This window comes from Chroicocephalus ridibundus, chromosome 8 (assembly GCF_963924245.1).
Source record: "Chroicocephalus ridibundus chromosome 8, bChrRid1.1, whole genome shotgun sequence".
Taxonomy (NCBI): Eukaryota; Metazoa; Chordata; class Aves; order Charadriiformes; family Laridae; genus Chroicocephalus; species Chroicocephalus ridibundus.
In genome coordinates this window covers 26021538-26034922 of record NC_086291.1, presented here as the reverse complement: position 1 = coordinate 26034922, position 13385 = coordinate 26021538, and the positions used below count along the sequence as shown (strand labels likewise).

At 35.5% G+C, this 13385-nt stretch overlaps 1 protein-coding gene across 1 annotated transcript in view; it reads left to right on the top strand.

Moving 5' to 3' along the window:
• Positions 1-202: 202 nt before the first annotated feature.
• The window catches only part of CFH (complement factor H), a 33399-nt gene continuing 20216 nt past the window's right edge, over positions 203-13385 (top strand). Inside the window, exons 1-7 of the mRNA XM_063344186.1 lie at positions 203-380; positions 4274-4459; positions 6227-6332; positions 7684-7760; positions 8835-9029; positions 9617-9787; positions 12833-13012. Coding sequence (XP_063200256.1) covers positions 320-380; positions 4274-4459; positions 6227-6332; positions 7684-7760; positions 8835-9029; positions 9617-9787; positions 12833-13012 — 976 coding nt within the window. The 5' untranslated portion in view covers positions 203-319. The remainder of the gene's footprint in view (positions 381-4273; positions 4460-6226; positions 6333-7683; positions 7761-8834; positions 9030-9616; positions 9788-12832; positions 13013-13385) is intronic.

Here is a 13385-nt window from a genome sequence, read left to right as displayed (position 1 = left end):
AAAAAATGAGGTATGATGTAAAAACAAGCAGACTGCAGGGAAGGACTGTGTCAACCAAAATTGCCAGACATTTATTTATTTAATCATTTAGCAAAGTTTGGAGAGGGTAAAAAAGAAAAAAAAAAAAAAAACAACAAAGAAACACTTGTGTGTTGCAAGAGGATTAGGGGAAGTGACTGCTGAAATCAGAGTACAAATGCTTTGCAAGGTCAGTCCCTGGAGCAGTTGGTGAGTAAAATATGAGTGGAAATAACACAAAGTAATCAAAAAAAGTAGGCTACAATACTAAATGTGTTCGCTGAGTTTCTGAATTTCTAGGATGTCGTTCCTGGGGTATACAACTCTGCTCTTATGTTGGATGTATTGTACTGCAGAAAGAGGTAAGATTTAATGTGGAAAAAATCAAACCCCCTTTCTTAAAGTGTATGTGAAGATGGTAAATAAAACAACATGTAAATGAAATGTTTGCATTGTAGCCTATATTAATGAACTTCTGACAACAATAATTGAGATTTCTTCTGGCAATATTTAGCACCTTTAGTATCTAGTATGCTGTCATAGGTATTATTTCACCTATTTATTTGGATAACTACTGCTGTTATTAATCTGTTGCACAACTTGTTTAATGTTTAGTATCCCTATAAATTAAAGCCAGACAACTCATTTGTTATTAATTATGTTTGTTAATTATCCTAACATCTAAAACCTGTAAACAGCTGGTAGATTAAAACAGAACATATCCAATAAATATGCATTTCTTTCTGTCTGTAATAATCTATGAGATAATTTGACAAAGAGGAATGAAAAGCTTGCAAAATATCTGTTGACTGACAGACTGTTTTTTATCCATTACATGAGATAAATATATACAGGTGTGCTTTTGTGCATGTTTAAAGAGATAGCTAGTATTCTGGGTATCTTTTCAGAAGCGTCTGATATTTTCTGTTTCTCTGTTCAATTTATTTTTCTTGATATTGTGTTTATATTGTTTAATGTATATTTAGTAATTTAAATCTTTTGCTTTCTGTCTGGATTTCTTTACATAGACTGTTGCAGAAAGGGTGCTGTGTTTTTGAGCTAGTGTGTCTTTGCTCGGTTCAGGTATTTTTTAATTTTAGGTGAAGATTATGAAGATCTTATTAATCAAAAAAATCTGATGGATTTTTACTTTGAAAAAATGAAAAATCAGGACAGTAATTAAATGTATCATCTTCTTTCTGTATACTTAAAATAAATACTATTCCAAAGCAACTAAGCAAAGAAGTCCAGAAAAGTCCTGGAATTTGAAAAGAAAGTTTGCCTGAGTTTGCACTTCCTTTTCACAATGCTTTCTTTGGATCAGAGAGATTGCAAAGGAATGTGAATGTAGCAATATTTAATTTATCTGGGACAGCTATTACCATGGGTCATACAGGGTTCTTAGTTCAAGCTTCATACTGAAAGTCTGTATGAGTTGTTCAAGAGCTGGGGTTTTGCACAAGGGCTGAAAAATGCTTCTACTTCAATTCGTAGTTTGTGCTTGACTCTGTGAAAGTTGCTCTCTGCATAATGACAGCAAGAAAGTAACTTGAGCTATTTCAAACTGAGGTCAAGTCACATATGAATACTAAATGATTCATTCTAGCTCTCCTGGTCTCTCAATAAAGGATTTGAAGGTATGCATTTACTGCATGCTTTCTAATATAAAAATAAAACCCTTCCAAATTTTGGTGAGTGCATATGGTGAGTGTATGATGTAATTAATACAGTTTTGAAGTCCATCCTGTCAGCAAATTTCTTCTTCTCAAGCTACTAAGAAACTGCATTAAAAAAAAAAAGAATAACTATCTGTAGTCAGAGATGCATATACATGCCATGACACTTGATGGTAACACATAGTTTGACATCAGGGCAGGAGTGGTAAAGAACAGTCAGAGAGAGTTGAAATAACACCCAGAAAGAAGTAAGTCTGAGTAATGATGAAGAGACTATCAGGAGATTATTTTTTGTGCTTTTTTTTTTTTTTTTAATGTAAGGAAGGAGGAGTTAAGAGACCCCATTCTACACAACTGACAATAAAAATATAATACAACTTAGAAGTAAGGGAGGAATAGAGCAGAGAAGCTCGCCCTCTACTAAATAGCCTATTTTTTAAATCATAGAATTCGGAGTGTGCTTTCTCAGCTTGCAAACTGAAAGCACTAATTTTAACAAACTCTAATGAAAAATACATAGAATTAGTAAAATTCCTTTTCTCAGCATTACAAAGGACTTTTAGAAGTAAACTAACCATTTTTAGCACATTTGAAAGACAGAAGTAGCTAGAGGAGTCTTGTTCGTTTTGCTTATTCCTGCATTTTGCAAAAATGTTATTTAAAAGTGAATGTGTCTTAATCTTGCTAAGAAAAGTAAAAGTCCCTATTACCTTTTCTGATAGTCGGGTGGTACCCTCCAGTGGTCAGAAGCAATAATCTTTACTCAGATGTAATCATTTGTAGGAGGGAGCATATTTATTAAAGTACTGGGAAAAATGTGAATGTGTGGGCATACTCTAGCACCTCATCAGTATTGTAAAAGCTTGTCTACTTCTTCTGGCTACTTAAGACAGTCAAAATAAAGTTATTAGATCTCACAATTAACATTCATTTCTTTATATTTTTAAATTGTCATAGCTACAGAACACTTAAAATTATGCCCTTTTTTTTCTTGTAACAAATCTTTTTCCTGATATTTAAACAATTTTCTAAAATTATGCCTCTAATTTGGTAGGTACTCCACTGATGGAAATTAAAATAGTGAGTGTTCAAGTGTATATCTTTGTACAAGTAAAGTAAAATTCACTTTCCACACTTTAATGTGGAGGAATGAGTATTTAATATCTGCTACTTAATCTGTGGCTGTGATCTCCACAGTTCAGTTTAGCAAGCCAACGGTCCACATCCCTCGCATGAGGAAAGATCCTAGATATTTTTCCTGTAGTCCCATTTTCAGGCAGCACCTGGACAATCCATGGGAAACTGCAGTGACTGTATTCCTGCTTTTGCAAACCTGTGTCCTTACAGCTAAACCAGTGAGAGGATTTTTGTGCCAGGCCTCTACTGAGTAATGAATGTATCACCAAGAAATTTCTTTCCCTGGTGGGCATTTTGTCTCACATTTATTTTCTACAGAGAGGTCTCATTTCTTTTCCAAGGCTTCATTTCTCAGAGGTTGTTTTATTTATTCTTGATGAAGTTTCACCTTTCATGTTCAGATGCAAAACAGACTTCATTGCATCTAATTAGCTAGACTGTCCAGATTCTTACTCTTTAAAATAAGTGCACTTCAGTCACCCAAGCACAGAGAATTAGTCACTGAAATGAGGTCAGTTGTTACAAACAGCAAAAAAATGTTTCTTAACAAAGATCATTTAGTCTTTCATTAACATCATCCCACGTTTGTTTCTTTCCCCTTTAGTCTGATTTTTCTCATTCTCAAGCTGTTGAGGAACTTCTTAATATAATTGATTCAGGCTCATTTCTTCTAATTCAGATTATCTTGGCTGCACACTTCATGGACACTGAACACAGCCCAGGAAGGAACTTTTGGGGAAGGACTGTAATACTGAGCTAATGAGAAATATCAGACAACACCATCTACTCCCCAAAATTGAGTCAAAATGCTTTGAAGCTAACAAAGGTCCAAGTGAATACCTAGAATTAATTACATTGTGTAATAAGTAACTCGTCATAAGAAGTAATCTCATGGACAGGAGGAAATAAGTTTTGAAATATGAGGTGATCTCAGCCTGGAGAGAAATTTTAGGCTGTGAAAAGGTGAGGGGAGATTTGACAGAACTGGATCAAATCACACGTGAACTTAATGTCATGTGGGTGGCGGCTGCAGAAGAAAATAGTTTGAAAGGAAGCTCTACAGAATGCACAGAGTTGTTATCCATGGTAATGGAAGGACAGGCATGGAGGAGCTCCTGCAGATGGAAGGATAAGAGCTGTCTGTGGTTAGAACCAGGGCACTAATTTCATCTCAGTTTTTGTAACTAAAATCTGTTTCCTGAATTATGACTGTTCCATGTGGTTTCTTGGCACTTGCTTGACTATTCTGATGTTCTTCTAAATGTATATTCATATTTCTATAAAATTACTGGCAGTTTCCTATTTTGTGATGATTAAGTAGAAAACATGCTCATTTTATCACAAATGTCCCTAGGATTTCTTGCTATATTTTCTACTGTAAAAATATTTTGCCATTTCTAGCATGTGCTTCAGTCACCAATATTTTTATTTACAATTTTTAGCTTGTAAAGAACCTCCTCCTAGGAGGGTTAAAGAAGTGCCTACTGAAACATGGGACAGACCTCCGTATCCACATGGTACTCGAGTAACATACAGATGTCGGCCTGGATATATGAAACTTGGACGAATTGTGTTTGAGTGTGTTGATGGAGCATGGAAGCAACAGCTCCCGATGGCAGAATGCAGAAGTAAGTATTTATGCAAAATATGTGCAAATATTTGACGCAACAGATCACATTTCTTGCTAGTGATGTCAGTGTGAAATTGCCCTTGTATCTTTGCCTGTAACTTATTTGTTTCAGCATCCTTTAAAATATCATCCTAAAAAGTATGTATGCATAAGGAAACATTTTTGGAACTTCCTTTTCTCCAGATCAAAGGATTTTCTTATTTTTTTTTCTTTACAGGAGAAGATCTTACTCTAGGCCGGCCTTATTATTAACCAGATTAATGTTATTAAGTTAAGTTATTAAGAGCTTGCTTCAAAAATTTTAGAAAAAGCCTAATGCAGATGAAATTTACAGTGTAATCAGAATAAAGCACTAACCTAGCTTCTGAATGCAAGTCAAGAGAAAGTATTGTTTTATTTTTGATGTATTCAGATAGTTCTATGTAAGATATAATTTCTTGGAAATTATTTTTCCTGCCTTCTATTTTAATCTGTGAAGGAAAATTCATTATTAGGATGAGAGCTGCTATTTATTATCTCTAGTATACTGTGTTAAGAGTTTAGAAGTATCTCATACTCTCATGCAGAATTGATTAGTGAAGAAATTGAAGTTTATTATTGTTAGTCATCAGATATTTTCTTTCTGTAATAATAAATGAGTTTTAAACACAAAGAAATTTTAGACACACAAGAGGTTTGATAATATAAAAATAAGTCCCAGGTGTCATTCAGAGATGAATACAAATCATCAGTAAAAATTAATTCAGTTGTTACCACTTTCTTTTACATTTTTTATTTAGTCACCTTCTCAGTTTTTATATGTATTTGTATAACTAATCAGTGAACACAAATCTTTCAAATTATACAAAATTTGGTGTTGCTTTTAAGTAATATATTTTAGTAAATGCTGCCACCCAGTGAATAGATACTGCCACTGGCAAAGTGCAGGGCGAAGGAGAAAAGGGATGGTCTGCCACAGGTTAAGTGATCATGTTTCCTTTTCAGGGTGGGCCATACTAGACAGTAAAATTGATCATGACGTTGTCCATTTTCTCTGAATCACAATGGAGCCAGTTTAGGACCTACTCCAACACCTCTTCCTTCGAGAAAACAAGGATGTTCCTACATTCCAAGAAATTAGATCAATGGGGACCAGGGAAAATTTCTTCTGGGGAGGTCTAATAAGTTTTAGCTCTGCAGTTTATTTTGCAGTCTGTATAATAACATCAAAAGTGGATGAATGAGAGGGATGGTGTGTTCATCTTTGGAATTCTTTTGGGAATCCAGGGCCAATAGTTAGGGCCAGACCGCAAGAAAAGTCCTATGCAGAACTCTGGGCAGAGAGGACTGAGGACCAAAAGACTCCCATGGCCTTAGGTCATCCCTCTCTACTCAGCATAATCCCCAATAGATTGAGGAAATTTCTTTTCCAATGGTGGATGTAGTGGAAGCTTTGAAAGTTTATGTCACAAGTTGTATGAAGAGCTGAAGTTACATCCTGACATTAAATTTGTCATAAAACTTCAGATGAACTCAACCTTTTTAGAGGAATGAAACCTGCTAATTTGTTATTTATTAAAAAAAAATAAATCAGCAGATCCTTACTCCAATATGTTCTCATTGAAAATAGTGACTAAAAAGGGGGGGTTAATCAAGCTAATGATGAGCATTCTTTAATTTTTGAAAGGCCCATACTTGCTACTTATTACTCGAAAAGTGTTATCTTTCATACTTCCTCATTCCTTTGTATTGTGTAAAAGTACATTTTTCTTCTTTTTTTTACCAGATAGGCACTGTGGACATCCTGGAGATATTGAGTTTGGTTCCTTTGAACTTACCAGTGGAAGTGAATTTGTATTTGGTGCCAGAGTTGAGTACAGATGTAATGATGGGTAATACTTATTTAATTCAATATATGGGAGTTAACATAAGGTGTTAATGTTAAAAGAAGTGCCAGTTACAGATTTGTTGTCTGTAATGCAGATGCAACTTACTAATACTTAATGCTTGGTTATTGTTTAATTTAAATTTCTGCATTTACAGTAATATTAAAGACAAATCTTTCTCACGTCTGGTGCTATTGGAGTAACTGAACTCATGCACCTGAAGCTGTCATCCAAAGCGCCTAAAATACATAAGGCTGTAGCTAACTTGAAATCATGGCTGACTGAGTAGAAAACAAAAATAGTGATCTGTCTGTAAAGCTGCCTCATGACTCCACCAGCCAGCCAGTTCGGATAGAAATGCAGCTTCATATGCTGGAATCAGTGCTCTCAGTAGGCATTCATGATGCAATTATGTTAGTGAAGTCATCAGGCCATACAACAGAGTCTTCTATTCAGAACCACAACTCATCGTGTCTGCTTAAATCGTTTTTGTGCTGTATGAAGTAAAATGTATTGTAAAAAATGTTTGAAGGAAGACATTTCTGGTGGACTCACTAACAAGTCTTCACTGACTACTTGGAAGAAATACTTCTCTCCTCCTCCTCTATTCATTTTCTCAAATGAAAACTGCAGCAAGGCAAATAGGTAGTATTGTGCTTAGTGAAGGATGCCTATTGCTGGATTCATTCTTTTGAAATGCAAATCGGCTATAAGCATGGTACAGTGGTTTAGCCATGCTTTTGCAGTCTTTGTATTGCTGGAGTCTAGTCTTAGTTCCACAAAGTGAGTTCCAAAATCAATATTCTTCTTAATCCCTTAAACTCAGACAGTTCTTCACTGTCATTTCAGACTAGCTGTACTTCCTCTTACTACATTTAAGACAAAGCAGATGCCATGGCATTGTGGCCATGTTGCTCTCAAACCTAAGATAATACTAGCTCATCAAAGCAAGAGATGCATATGGTTTGGATTAAGTCCTATTTTGATGCTGTCACATGGCTTTCAGTCATACTAGAGCACAGGCAACAAGAGTTTTACTCTGCTTTCTATTGATTGTATAAATTATCCCCAGGTTATTTGTTATGTAGCCAAAACTTGCTATCTCTGTAATGAAAAAGCCACCTTACTGATTATTTCCTACTTTCTGATTTTTTTTCATATTTTTTTGCCATATGCAATTAGAAGAAATAAAATGGGGAAGACACAAGCCAAAAACCTGCTAGGTTTTGTCACATTTTGGTTCGTCTGTGCTAGAACATATGAAACCTACTTCCTTTCCTTCAAAAAAAGCAACACTGCTGGTTTTGTCACATAATGAGACTGTATTTTATCTTTGTTTACTCTTTTATTTGGTAAGATACCGGATGCTCAGCCAAAGAAATTACCGTGAGTGTCAGGCAGATGGATGGAGCAATGACATCCCTCACTGTGAAGGTAAATGGAGTTTGACATTTAATTCTTTATCAAACTGTCTTTTTATCTGTCTGATACTATCTAGAACTAGCCTGTGATCTTTCTACTAGTATTAATTGACACACGTTTAAATTCAAGTTATGCAGCAGTGAAACCCTTACAATGACTGCTCAGCCATTTTAGTCCAATAAGCACTCAAGCTTTTGTTAAAAAGCATTCTCAAAACAGAGTCTTGTCACTCACAGACAGGCTTAAACCTCTCACCTAAAGAATAGGTGATAGAATATATAGAATATATAGATAGAATATATGTCTGCAAAACATGGTTACAAAAAACAGCTGGGATGAGACATTTGAGATGTATGTGAAAGAATGGGTGGTTTTAGCTAGCTTTCTCCTCCACCCTTGGGAATATCCCAGCCATTAAGATTTTGTTGCAAGTTCTTCTCCCTTTTAGCATACTGTGGAAAAATTTCAGTAAGTAAGAATGGGAGTAAGAAAGACCCAGAACCCAAGACTTAACAGACTGGAACGCTCAGATGATACTTCCCTGATTTTGGAAACCTTTTCGTCAGTTTCAAACCTGTGTGATTATGAAAATAAGCTCCCTTTCTTCCCGAAGATAATTTTTAACTGGTCTATTTTAACATACGTGTGCAGCAGTGAAATTTCTCTTTTGGCTAAGCATCTAATATCAGGAAAATGCCTCTAAGAATCACAAATGAAAGTAGATGTATTTCTCTTGTCTAGAGTTTTTTGTCTATGGTTTGACATTTTCTTGGTCTCAGATATATATATATATAGTTCAGTGCGTGCTCTGTCTTTAGCCTTCAAGGGCAGAGAAGAGGATGATGACAGCCAGACTACAAGCTTCCTCCTATGTCAGTCTGTCTTTTTGCTTTGGGTTTTGTATTATATCTGTTGCAAATAGTATCTGAATATGTAACAAGAGTGCATATTTTTAAAACTTGTAAGGAAATTACAGTGAGTTTTCTGTATTTTAATGTTATTGTGTGTCAGTTTATTTTACAGAACAGATCTCAAAATGTCTGTTTTTTCCCTTTCCTTTTGTTTTTTGTTTTTGTTATTTTCCAGTGGCAAAGTGTTTACCTGTACAAGCACCAGAAAATGGAAGAATAGTTATGACCGGTGCATTTCTGCTAGGCCAAGAATATTCCTTTGGCCAGGTTGTAAATTTTGAATGTAATGAAAAATACAGGATTGTTGGATCTAAAGAAATAATTTGCTCTTCTAATGGACAATGGAATGCTGATGTGCCTCAGTGCCAAGGTAAAAAGGATACTATTTATTATCTGTAATTAGGAAGCTTTAATCTCCCAGACTTTTATGGACTGGGTACCATGTGGGAAACTACAAAGCTTTCACTTTATTCCACAGCAATTAAGCATAGTTTGTCTGTAAACAATCTCCATTGCATATATGCAGAAGAAGTAGGATAAGAAAGAGAAATCAGAGAATACTGGATGCTAATGTAGTCATAATGAACCATCTGGTTGTTCCAGACTTTCACTGCAAGCTGTATGTTTTTCCAGGCTGCAGTCAATTTTTTTGAAACTAGCTTTGGTATGTCTACATAAGATTCAATCACTTCAGTGTTGATTTTACCATTCATTACAAATAATTTTGAATCTATCTGAACCAAGTTTAAAAAACAAGTATGATTTTTAATCACTCATGTTCTTAGGGTATATAAAATACAAAGAAATCATGATGGATTTTTCTTTCTTCAGACTAATGTGCTTTGACAAGTTAGAAGGTTAATTGATGTTTAATTGTCACTGAATTTTATTCTGATAGGCATTTATTCTCAGCAAAGAAAAATAAAAATATATGGATTTTGTCTTTCTCAATTTCAGAGATTATATGTGATGTGCCAAAAATTCTGCATGGATACGTACGTTCTTCAAAGGCATCTTACAAGGAATCTGAACAACTACAGTTTGGATGTGATGAAGGATACAGATACGGTGAAAGGGCAGATATACAATGTACTGAATCAGGATGGAATCCAACCCCCTATTGCACTGGTTAGCCTTGGCTAAAGTTATTTTGGACATTTGTTGTGTTAGGGAGTCATTTCAGGAATTAGTAATGACAAAAAGTTTATTCATAACAAGAGAAATCCACCCACATGTGACCAATATCCCAGGAAGATCTGGAAAGATTAAATGTTAAAGGGACCAAACAACTGGATGACAGTTTTCCATGGAGAGGAGTAGCAAAAGCAGTTAATTCAGTCTTTTATTACTTAGGTGTAGTTAAATAGGTCCACAAAGCAACAATTGCTACAGTAAACTGCATAAATGAGATCAATGTTAAAATACTTCATGCAGCATTAGTAGCTGTTGTTATTTCATTCTTTTTTTATACGATTCTGAATTAGTGGAGAGAACATACAAAAAAAAGATTTCTTGGGTTAGAAAAAAATCCTAATTTACCTTCTACAAAATATGATGAAAATGTTTTATCTAGGAATGGAAAAATCAGACACTAAAAAGAATATTTAAGTAAGCAGGAAAAAAAGTATTAATACCAGAGAAATTCAAACTACAGAAGGAATCTGAAATTTTTAATGACATGGGAAAATTAACATTTGAAACCAACTTCTTAGAGAAGTGCTATGGTTTTTGAAGTCCTATTGTCTTCACATCAAATCTCGATGTGTTTAACATGAACTAGTACAAGTCAGTGGTTGTGCTGTATGTTGGAAGACTGGGTAAAGAAATACATCTTTGATACCATATGATTTGCAGCAGTATGAATATAATTGGGGAAAGCTAATAATCTTAGCTCGATGAATCACAAACAGTTCCTTGAGAGGGAGGTACAAGTTAATGCATCTTCAGGTCTTCAGTGTTTAGTAGTTGAGATGCTGTGTCACCAAGACTCTGCTACTTGTAATCATAGGACTAACCACTCAGTAAAATACCACTCCGCATCTCATCCTGTATGAATATTTGAGACAATAGAAGTTTGCTTGACCTGGTGTACTGATTTCTGCATTTTGTCTGAGTGTCCTGATGAGTCTGTCTTATTGTAGTTTGAGCAGACTGAGCACCTGGTTGTTAGTCATTACATCCATTCTTGAAATTTCCAGACTAGTAGTTCTGATCAACCAGTTCCAACCAAAGAGGAACAATTAAAAAATTATCCTTCTTTCACTGATGGAACTTCAGTAAGAAATTGTTAGTGTACTGTGCAACCTTTGGGAAATGACTGGAAATTTCAAAAGTATCTAAGTATCTTTCAAATTAAAATCCTGACTTAAGTTTGTAAGCTGGATTTCAAGAGTTCTTCTGAAATAGTAAGATAGTGTTGTAGGAAGAATAATCTGAAGTTGACATGGTCATTTCCAAATGGGTTCGAGCAAACGTGAAGTAGTCCAGTTTCAGCAGGATAAGTAGTCCATTGATGGCCGTAAGTGTCAAAGCTGAAAATTACGATGGAATTGTAGTGCTGGATTTTACATGAAGCTGAAAGCCATAGTACTTTCTACACAGCCATTATGTCAACAATTGTGTACAACCTAGATTTGAAGTTCACTAACCATAAGAACCATGGATAAGAAGTGATGTATGAATAGAGACCAATGTAACATGGTATGCATGCCACTGTCAATGACCCTTAGTCTGTGATGAAGACAGAAATTTGTTTAATGTCATCAGAACTGTAATTGCACAACCACGTTATCCATGGTGTTCAAACTTCCCATCAAAAATTGTCTGTGAATCTCTAAAAATTAATTTATTTACAATGCTGAAACTCCCTCTTGCTTTCTAACTCCCAGATGCCTTCTGAGCAGTTAAGATGACAAACCCATAATTTGTGAGGCTAGTCCTGTTTGACATCAGCCCTCTGGGTTATGGATTTTACTTTAGTTTCATTCAACTACATCACTTAAAGACTGTAATTAAATCTCCATATCCCACAAACAGAAATATGCATGTTATGTCCCAGTTGAAATAGTTTAATGTGAATTTTGTGGAAATCATTAGTGCCTTGAATTGTCTTCAAGAAACTGTCAAACACTTGAAACTGGAAAAAAATGTTGGCAGCAGGACAACATTGTAGGCTGTTATGTACCACTCACCTTCCTGAGACCTCTTCCAGAAAGACTCCTTTAGAAATAGAGTAGTCAGTCTTAGTGCCCGCTCAGTTCTTGACCTTTCTGCTTCAAGATTAGTAATGATACTAATATGCACTGCTTTTGAGAAGTACCAAACGTAACATTCTTCCAGACACTGTTATACTAGGCTCTGATACTTGGGGTATATTCAAATAGTGGTTCTGGTACTTGACTTACCACTGAACGTAGATGGTTCAGCAGTACATGCATACAGCTGATTCACCCACCTTCACTCCACAGCAGGACCAGCATGCAGTTACCTTATAGTCATCCTCCCCCAGCCCTGAGTGTGTTGGCGATATTTTCCAAATTGGAAGTAAAACACAAAAAAAAAACGGAAAACAGGCTCCGGCTTATAAATAATATGTTTGCCTGGCTTCTCTGAGCATAAAGATATTATGAGCTTTTTAGAATAGCATTCTTGTCCTTTCTCAGTTGTTTAAATACTTCCAGTGTCAGTCCAAGACCCTAATCTTAATCCCACAGCCTTTGAATAATCAATCAGTTCCTGGTTAAGTATAGTTATTTCTCCATTTAGGACCTGCCAGTGAACCTGCCCTCCTTTGGGACAGTGTCCATAAACCAGCCAAGGAGAGCTGTGAATGAGCCCAGCGTAGGACATTTTGAGCTCTAGCTGTGGAATGACCTACTGGAGAAGATCAGTCAAATTCAGTTTGATCACCTCTAGTTCTTGCTCTGACCATTCTTTTTGTAATTAAGTTTTAATTGTCTAATTAGCATGACATCAGTAACAACTGCCCCTCTCCTCTTACAGAATTGTACATTTCTAAGTGTGGCAGAGAAATGTAACCTTCGCTTTGCCCTAAGAAACATCTTCTTAACAATTTTATGCAGTTATGGGCAATATACTATAAAAATAGGAATTTATGTAATAAATTTAAATATACTCTTCAAATTAGCATCCAGTCTTTCTCTTTTTATTTAGAAATTGCATGCTCTCCTCCAAGAATTTCCAATGGGAACTTTGAACCTCAAGAAGACAACTACAGAGTAGGTGATACAATCACAGTACAGTGTAAACCTGGATATCATTTTAAAACGTTGACTGGCAAAAGCACAGCTGAATGCACCAAGAATGGCTGGGTGCCTGATCCAGCTTGTGTCCGTAAGTAGTTCTCATGAATGAAGATGCAACTTGCAGAGTTGTTGGAAATATCTCAGTGAAAAAGAGGTGAAGAGAAAAACTTAAGAAGCGTGAGAAATGAGAGTTGATTATTCACTGTGTTTCTTCGTGATGTAAAGCTTAATTTAATGGTTTAGAAAAATAATCTATAAAAACAAAGGTATAATCTATATTTAAATTATGTTCATAAATACAGGTATTATCTATTACTGTACTTGTGAAAGTATGTGTTAAAAAGTGCTATAGTCATCTCCCTGTCAGGAAGGTTTGTGGTCCACCGGAGGAGCACAATGCCAGTCAAGATAAGAGGCCGTAGTGAGTGTTAAAGCATCCAAACCAAACCAAAACATAGATA